The sequence below is a fragment of the Gavialis gangeticus genome, unplaced genomic scaffold (assembly GCF_001723915.1).
Source record: "Gavialis gangeticus isolate Ggan-Ray unplaced genomic scaffold, GavGan_comp1, whole genome shotgun sequence".
Lineage (NCBI taxonomy): Eukaryota > Metazoa > Chordata > Crocodylia > Gavialidae > Gavialis > Gavialis gangeticus.
In genome coordinates, this window is record NW_017729022.1 from 118,060,081 (window position 1) to 118,069,237 (window position 9,157).

At 47.5% G+C, this 9,157-nt stretch overlaps 1 protein-coding gene across 1 annotated transcript in view; it reads left to right on the forward strand.

The window, feature by feature from the left end:
- The window catches only part of LOC109297059 (homeobox protein NANOG-like), a 9,337-nt gene extending 3,468 nt beyond the window's left edge, over positions 1–5,869 (forward strand). The window contains exons 2-4 of the mRNA XM_019516711.1: positions 2,405–2,679; positions 4,430–4,519; positions 5,084–5,869. Of these exons, the coding sequence (XP_019372256.1) occupies positions 2,405–2,679; positions 4,430–4,519; positions 5,084–5,446 (728 nt within the window). The 3' untranslated portion in view covers positions 5,447–5,869. The remainder of the gene's footprint in view (positions 1–2,404; positions 2,680–4,429; positions 4,520–5,083) is intronic.
- Positions 5,870–9,157: the final 3,288 nt, after the last annotated feature.

The following is a 9,157-nucleotide window of genomic DNA, read 5'->3' on the forward strand; positions in this document are numbered from 1 at the left end:
GGAGGGGCACAAAAATAGCTACCACTTCAGCAACAGCTGAAAGCACCATTGCCATCAGCACAGGAGTCAGCACTGTCCCATGCATGATGGCTGCCCTGCTACACCTCTGCCAGGACCTACCTCCCTGCAGCCCAAACCCCTCTTCAGCCCATCTGACCCAACTCCCCACTGCTGCAGAGCTGCCCCACCTCTCTCCTTGTCTGCTACAGCCCACAGTTCACATTGCCAGCTCTGAGGGATAAGGAGTTGCCAGTACCCGAGAAGCAAATCAAGTGGAGGGGATGCACTTGCTTTGAACAGAGGTTTTCAAAACTTTTTCTTATTGAGAGAAGCCAGGGAGAGAAAGAGAAGCCTGGGAGGCATGTTGGAAGTGGTGTGCTCAGTGGAAAGAGAACAGAAGCAGTGAGGGGACTGAAACCATGGTAGCAATGGCAAGATGGGGACAGAATTGCTGGTGGGGAGTGCTGGGGTCTTCCTGAAGTCATGATAGGAAGATGGATGCCTGCTGCATACCTCTTAGTTACGGGGTTTCGTGTGGTGCTCATTCCCAAAGCAGCTGGGCAGACTCTAACGCCTGTGTCTTTACCCCTAAACTCTCCCTGACTTAATCCTGCTCAAAACCTTCCCACTTTGTGGCAGTTACAGAAGGGCAAGTAACTTCACATCGTAGGTGCCTGACCTTGAAGCAGTGCATGGGGAGACCCAAGGTCATGCAGGAAGCATTGTGACACAGGTGGGAACAAGGCCCACATCTGAGGTTCATCTGACTTGACCTTTCCTCCAACACGGGGATTTCTTCCACTTCAGCTGGGGGTGGGGACAGCACCCAGGTGCCCGCAGTGGGAAAGGAGAGTTATATGGGGAAGTAGTCATGGTTGAGGTACCTGCTGGAGAAGAAATGGCCCTCTCCTCTCCTGCCCCTTGGTTCAGGTTCTTGGGAGGTAGGGGGTTGTTAAGGACAAGATAAGCTCTGTTACCAACTCCAAAACTGCACTACTCACAAGTGGATGTTGTCCCTTCTCCCTCCCAATTCACTGGTAGGCAGAATGGTGATTGGCAGGGGTTAAAATCCAGCCACAGATTTTGGGGGGCAGAGGGAGAAATATGGAAAAAAAGATTAGTTGAGAGGGCGGGGAGTGGGTGGGTGGTGGAGGAGCAGGAGAAGGAAGGACTTGTCTCAGCACACCTGGTCAGGCAGGTGAAAGAGAGACTGGATACTTCTAGCCTTAGTGCTGGGTACTGGCAGACACACCAGATACCCAGGAGACAGCTATCCTTGTAATTACACTTGCTAATATTTTCCTGTTCAGGCTGCCTCAGTGACTTTGCATGTCAGGAGCTTTTGTTTGGGTTAGTGGCGTAGATAGTTTAGGAAGTTCTCCCTTGAGATTGTAATCTCATCTTTGTCCTTCAACCCATGGTTCCCTTGGGATGTGGGCCCGGACAAACAGGAAGGGGATTTTTCAGCCCCTGCTCTTCCCTTGAACACTTCCTCCAGGGTGTTTTTAGAGAGCTGTCAACCATCTCTCTTGTGGAGGGCTCTGCACCATCTCTCTCCTCCTTTTCCCTTGCTCCAAACTCCCATCAGCATAATACTCTGTTCTGTTTCTCATCTAAGCCTAGTGCCAGCTTGAGCAGCTTGCTTCAAGTAAGTCAATTTAGGGTTAGGCCTGACCGTCTCATGGGGTCCTTCTGCTTGTCACTGCTTCTTTGGGCCCCGTGTATTACGCACGGTGATCACACTGATATCTCTCACAAGTCAAGGATCAATTCAGCAGTTTGCAAAGTTCTTTTACTTCCATGGATAGGAGGGACTAGAATGGTGTCATTACTGCAAAGGGGCAGCAGGAATGGCAGGAGTCCAAACTAAGCAGTTGGGGCCTTTACTATCAAAAAATGGCTGTGGATTCCTTGTGCCTGTGCGCTGGGGCACCAGAATGGAAGGCATCTGCATTTCATAAAGTTCTGAGTACTTGTGCTCAGAAAATCAGAGCCCTGTGGGGTGTCTCATCAGTAGCAGGCCTTGAAAAGACAAGCCTGAGATTCTGGTGCCTGGACTTGCTGTGTGATCATGTCACACCCCTCTCTTTGCCCCAGCTCCTCCTCCTGTGTCACAGAATAATAGTGCTGCTCATCCATCTGCAGAGCACTTTGAGATCACCACTTGAAAATGCTCGCCTAGCTTTGATGTTAAAAGGCAGCATCATCCACCCTTGTCCATCCACTCACAGCTTGCCTTTGGCAGCACAAACCAATACCACAACCTTTCCCTTAAAAAGCCTCTTAAGCCCTCAAGCTAAATGCAAATGTCTCTGTGCTGTTAGCCACATAGAGAAACAGTTCTGATGGCACACATGGCCCAGTGAATTACAGTGTATGTTCCCTTATATTTTTTTGTCTTTAGATCTCTCCCCTGCCTCCTCCGGCTCTGGGAACTTCAGCCAGCTCGCACCAGACTCCGCCACCAGCCCCCATGCAGGATCCCCTTCCCCACAACCTACTCCCAAGTCCCAGAAGGGTGGGGAGAAAAGTACGGGAGAGGTGAAAAAGGCCAAGAGCCGTACGGCCTTCTCCAAGGAGCAGCTGCAGACCCTGCACCAGCGCTTTCAGAGCCAGAAGTACCTCAGCCCCCAGCAGATTCGGGAGCTGGCTGCTACACTAGCGCTCACTTACAAGCAGGTGAGCATTGAGGGCATTGCCTCACAGGGTACCTGTCTTATCATTGGTGAATGCTTCTCACAGGGAAAGATGAGCAGCAGACAAAGAAGAGGTGTGGGTATGGGCACGGAGTAAGGGGGCTGGTACTGGCTGACAGTACCTGGAGGTCAGTACCGCAGATTTATCTTAAGTGTGTCAGGGTACCATGAGGTGGGGGGAGAAGCAACAGGAGAATGTAGTCAATCCTTGGTGCCTCCTGTGTTGCCACTTCTCACAAGCATACTGTGAATCAGGCAATATCTGGTGCTTTTAAAGCTCCAGCACCTGGAGTCACGTGAGCATTGTGAGCATCTCATTTTTAATTTTTTTTAAAGTTTTTAGCACACCTGGTTTAAGAGGAAGAGCTATGAACGCATTTGAAAGACCCCAAAATTACAATTTTAAAAAAAATATAGTATAACCTCATTAAAAGGAACACCCCTGGGGATAAAAGGTTGTGGGGCTGGGTGTGTCAGCAGTGAGGGGAGTCACCAGATGTTCCTGCATTTTGTGTCCTGACCTCTTGGTCTTTTTCTGGGTGCAGATCCAGGCATTAGTGAGTTGCCATAAGTTCCTAAATAACCTGGCTTGGACTCATTTAGAGATTATTCCCCCAAGAGCAGTCAGTGGCACCTGCCAGAAACTGGGAAGTTGTAGCCATCTTTCCCCACTGCTGAACATGTCCTATCACCACTGTCTATCACCACTAGGCAAAAAAAATGTTTAAAGGTCTAGTGTTTGCAGTGGCTTGACATCAGGCAGTGTACAGGTGCTGCTAGCTCCATGCGCAGCACCCTCAAAGGTTCGGGTGATAGTAGGGCTGGTACCAGGAGGCAGCAATGCCTGGGAGGAGGATGTCTTTCGCTCAGATCCAGCTGAATGGGAGTCTCTGCAGTGGTCTCTTCCTCCAGCAGATGAGAAGCCACAAACCCTACACTTGCCATCTGCCAGCAACTCCTTCTCCATTGGATCTAACACACCAAGGGGTTGGATAGGGATGAGGGACAGTGCTGGACATTACTGACTAGGTGTCCCAAATGTCCCAGCATGAACTGGGACAGCCACAGCCATTAGCCAATTTTACGTGCACAGGCACACACCCATACAAGCCAAACCTGTTCTGCCAGGAACAGGATAGGCGAGACACCAGCTATTTCCTGCAATCAACATCTGTGCAATGGTTTCCTTGGCACTCCAGATGCATCCCAGGGGGCAGTTGGCTCTGGAATTCATCCCTATCAGGGATCTGGAATTTAGGGACTGATACGAACACTCTTACAGATATGTGATTTCTGCTCAGTCTTGCCTGAAATTAGGAGGGACTTCAAGCTAGTCAGCAGCTGGGATCACAGAGACCAAGCTGGGCTTGACTCATGCCAGTCAATGACAACATTCATCCATTTCTATCTTGGCAGTGGGCATGGCAATGAGCATCAGGCAGACACCTGTCCCCTTGGAAGTGGAAAGAGTGTTCCCAACACCATAAGCATGGTGTTGCTTATGGAGTTGCTTATGGTGTTGCAACCTGAATGATCATAGCAACCCATACCCCCACCCTGCCCCCTGCCCACTTGGAGGCTTTCTGCTCTGTTCCTTTGATCCTTGAGTGTTCTGTCATTCAGTCCCAGCTCACTGCCACCTGTTTGACTGGGCAGTGAGAAATGCCATAGGCTAGGCCCCAACCATTTATCCCTGGAGCCCTCACCTCCCTCTCTCTGATCCTTGGCTGCAGGTGAAAACCTGGTTCCAGAACCGAAGGATGAAGCTGAAGAGATGTCAGAAGCATGGCCTGTGGGCAGAGCGAGCTCAGAGTCTCATGCAGGTAAGGACCTAACATCAAGGGATGAACCTAGTGGCATATTCATTCAGACTCCCTTTACCCCTTTCTGGCCTGGAACAGAACAGTACTCCATCAGATGGGGTGTTCTACCTCTGCCACGCTCCAGCACAATATAGATCCACCTTTTCTGAGCCCAGCTGTTCTGTTCATTCAGTCCAAAGTCTCCAGCCGTACCAGGAGGCGCAAATGGCACCTAATTCAATCTCTTGCATCCAGTACAATACCATGTGGCAAGAAGCAATGGCATGTCTGGTGTAGGGTTTCTTCTTGTGCTACTGACTCAGAATGAGGAGGAGCCAGGTCCTGATACTGTTGTGCCACTGGCTTGGATTAGTTGTTCAGAAGGAGACCTGTTTCTCTTATAAGGCACCTCTTTGTCCAGTGCTATGCAATAAGGAGGGGAAAATTTCTTGCTGTCCCCTCCTGCCCAGAGAGGGTGACCAGAATACAGCTTGAAGGATCACAGTTGATAGTCCTGCTACAGGTCAGTCCTGGGAGTGCTAGGGAAGCTGCCCTTTGTTTTGACTTGCCTTCCCTCTCTTTCAGAACGGGTTCCACTCCAATGGCTACCTGGAAGTGCACCCCAAATTCCATCAGGGCTACCCAGTCAGCACGGCTGGAAACATCCAAGCGATGGGCACTTCACGTCAGAACTATGGGCCCAGCCAGAATTCATATGCATTTGTAGCCAGCGATGACGGGGGAGTCTTCAGCAAAGCTGGGGGCGCCTGCAGTGTCCAACAGACAGTGGGGTTCATTGCCCAGCACAAAGTAGACTTTTATCATGGCTTCCCTGGAACTGTGGAATACACTGGCACAAAGACAGGAGATGGCTATAGCTTCCACCATGCCTCTGCTGCTGTGACTTCCTTCCCAGGCACCTCTGGGCACCATCTATATCATACCTAAATGGGACGGATGCAGAAGATCTAAGCAACCATGACTTAGCTTCCTTTTCTCTTCCTTTCTTTGTACCTCTTGTGCTCTCTCTGTGTGGCAGTAGCTCTACAGCTGTGTATCTTTCTTACAACCAGACACTCTCGCTTATGCCCATGTACAGGCTCCCACACGTTCATTTACAAAAAACAGTGTGCATCTACCCATAACCATCTGCAAACTTGCATGTATTTCCTGTGCAGCAAGTTGAGAGGTTTACTTAAAAGACACAGCCCAGCTCAACCAGAAGTGGTGGGTTTGATGCAGGAATTGTTGGGCAGTTATATAATTTTCCCTTCTTGTTCTTGGTTTTCTGCGTCTCGGTGATGAAGCCAAGGGATCCAAGACGCTTCTAATATGGCAAACAAAATAAAAGGGGATTATTATTTAATTTTATTTCAGTTTTGCTCCCTGGCTGAAATATTTTGATTTGTCTGTATTTAGCACATCTAAACAAAGAGCAGGCTATTGTAACTTGGAAAACTATACTGTAGAAAGAGCAACCAACCATGCCTGCCATATTCCATTATTATGGATTTGCATCCCAGGGTCACTGGAAGCAGTGTCCAATGAGCTCTAATACCAGTTCAGCTCCACTGATGTTGGAAACACTGGGAACCTTAACGTAAATGGGCCAAAGGTAACTGCAACATTTTATGAACCTCTTCATTTAGGTCTGTACTACACAACATTAGATGATGCATGAACCAGGTTAAGACATATATATGCTCCAGATGCTTCAGGACGGTTTCAAAGGGAGTTTAATAATTCAGTAGGATTTCAGTGGAAATGTTATACCTAACAGTATCTTTGATCAGGGCCCCAGCTCTTGGAGTCATGTGATATACATCTATCTCATATTCATATATCGATTTGGTGTGTGTGCATATTTGGTAATGGAACTCCTCAACTTTAAGTGGAACTTTTTAGCTCTCACAGTTGCAAAGCAAAGCTTTCAAACATGACCCAAATGGAACTTGATGTAATATTGTCTGCCTGAGTCTTCCCCCAACAACAAAAAAGAAGCTCTAGGATGTTACCTGCCTCATTCATCTCAGTCTTCCCTTGTTCTAAACCAGGATGACACTGGTAAGACAGGCGGAGCTCAGGGATGGGGTGTGAGGGTATGGTTGCATCCTCCTTTGATTCCCCTCATCCATTCCTGCCACCTGTGGGACCCAAGAGACCCAGATCCTGTTAGAGCTGGTATGCCCAGGCCCTCTCCCTGAGTGGGGCAGGCAGGCAGGCAGAGGCACCTATGACACCCAGCCCACTCTTTGACTGCATCTCCCTTTTCAAACTCCTATATCCATTGTTGGGAGCAGCTGATCTACCCTGGGGCTCCCCATATGGTTGAAAGAAATGGATCTAAGCCAGTAGTGCTCCATTTGTGATCTTCACATACACCATGTAGTATTTGCTGTCTTTGGTAAAACACCAGTTCCTGGAGCCATATGATCACTGGAAAAATCTGCTTTTATTTTCTTTAAGAAAGGTGCTAGACTGTGTGATTACAAAGGAAGCTCAGAAACCTGCCCTGAGCATGGCTGAGGGGTTCAGTAACCAGAGGGCAAAGTAAAGAAATGCCCCATCAGGAAAAGAAAAATCTTGTTATTAAAGTTACTCCCATGGCTTGGGGAATGAGAGTCCTGATGTGAGACTGCTGGGGCTGGCAAAGTTGGGATTAACAAGACCAGGACAAGAGGGAACAGAAATGTTGAGTACAAAGCTAACTCCCCTGCTCCACTTAAGGCTTCCCAATCCATGTTAGCTGTGATGCATGCAACAGGGTTAAATGACTAATGTAATGATAAAGCATGCCTGAAGGGGACACTTAAGTTGCAGGTCATATCTTCATCTACAGTGCAGATAAGACTAGAGGCTAAATAAGACTGAATCTACACCCAGATGATGGTGTATAGCTAGTTCAGTTATGGTACATTTTTGTTAATGATATGGTTAGAGCAGCAGAAACTCTAGGGTGGATCCAGTATGTCAATGTGAAGGTGCCATAGACCAGGAGAGTGCATCCCCTCCTCTGGGAGAATAGCAATACCAAAGATAAGGATTTAGGGCCGGATCTACACTGAAAAACATTGCCAGCACAACTACATGGGGTAGGAGCAGGAAAAAAAATCACCCCCAACTTTCATTGCTTTACCAAGAAAAACCCTAATATGGACAGAAATTCTACCAGGAAAGGGATAAAAGCCTATGTTTTTGCTGGGATAGCTTAGTTGAGACATGGGACCGATATAAATTACACTGGGAAAAGAACCCCTTCTTTTGGTACAATCTGTGTCTCAGATGGGAGCTGTGTGTGAGAGGGGACATACTGGCAAAGTTTTGTAAGTGTAGAGGAGCCTGAATTGCATATGGACAAGTGAGGGCCCCCAGCAGGGAAAAGGAAGCAGGGTGAAGAACTTAGTGGTGGAATCCTTCCTTACCCCTTTAACTGCTGGAAACCTGTCCCCTCCCAGCCTCCCTGGCACACGCCTTGCAAGGACTAGTTTGCAGGTTCCCTTGGGCTGGATTTTTGGGCAAACCCTTTCGAGTGTACACAAAGCTTAACTGTGCCTACACTAAGACAACTGTCCCATTTCAACTATGGTCACATCTCCAGTAGAAGTATTTAACTGGGATAGGAGTACTGGTAAACTCCAACCCACAGAGCACTCCTGTGGATGCAACTATACTAGCAAGGCCACATTTTGAATTGAAATAGTAAAACCATCTCCCTGGCACATGCAAAGCAAGCTATACTGGCAATAGTGCACTTCTGCTGCCTCACCTGCATTTACACTAAACTACACTGGTCAGGGACCCCATCTCTACATGCCACCGACCAACACAACTCTGCCAGCAGCAGCCTGCAGTGTAGACAGAGCTTATAAAAAGCGGTGCATCGGTGGGTAGTCAAAACAATGGTAAAGCTCTTAACTGCCTTCTCATGCCTGACCCTCCTATTTATACATCAACAAGGAAAACAAGCTCTTTGATTTTCCTTTTACTTCAAGTCAGTTTAATTTCCTGATCCCTGAAGTCTTGTAAGATTTGGCTTAATAAACACCACACTCCATATTTTCTAACAATGTTTTCTTCAGTGATTGGTCCAAAAGAGTCTCTACTTCAGCATTATTTCAACAGAGCTTATACCAAACACTTCAATTTGCTGCAGAGCTGACTAAAGGTAAAGTGTAGACAATGCTCCACTGACTGGGAAACCCTCTATTATTTTGATTAGAATTGGTTTTCAGAAGATTTAATTAACTGTTTCTAAAAAAATGTTTCAAGCTGCTAGGTGTCAACTCCACTGTGACTCCAACAGATTTAAACAACGGTTTAGTTAAACAGGTGTAAAATGAATGCTTGACTTTGGGGCTCTGATTCTGCAGTGTAATATCATAAAATCATAGGAAAGTAGGGCTGGAAGAGACCTCAGGAGGTTACCCAGGTCAGCCACCCTGCTCAAGATAGGATCATTTATTCTAAATCATCCTATACAAGTACTTGTCTAGCCAATCCCTGAAAGAACAAACAACCTTGCTACACAACTGTGAGGCACAATGCACTAAAATATCAACACCTTAACTTGATACAGACAAGGAGGGGGATGAGGGCACTGTCAATGTCTTTCTCATAGGTTCATAGTTTCTAGGGTCAGAAGGGAACTGAGTAGATCAT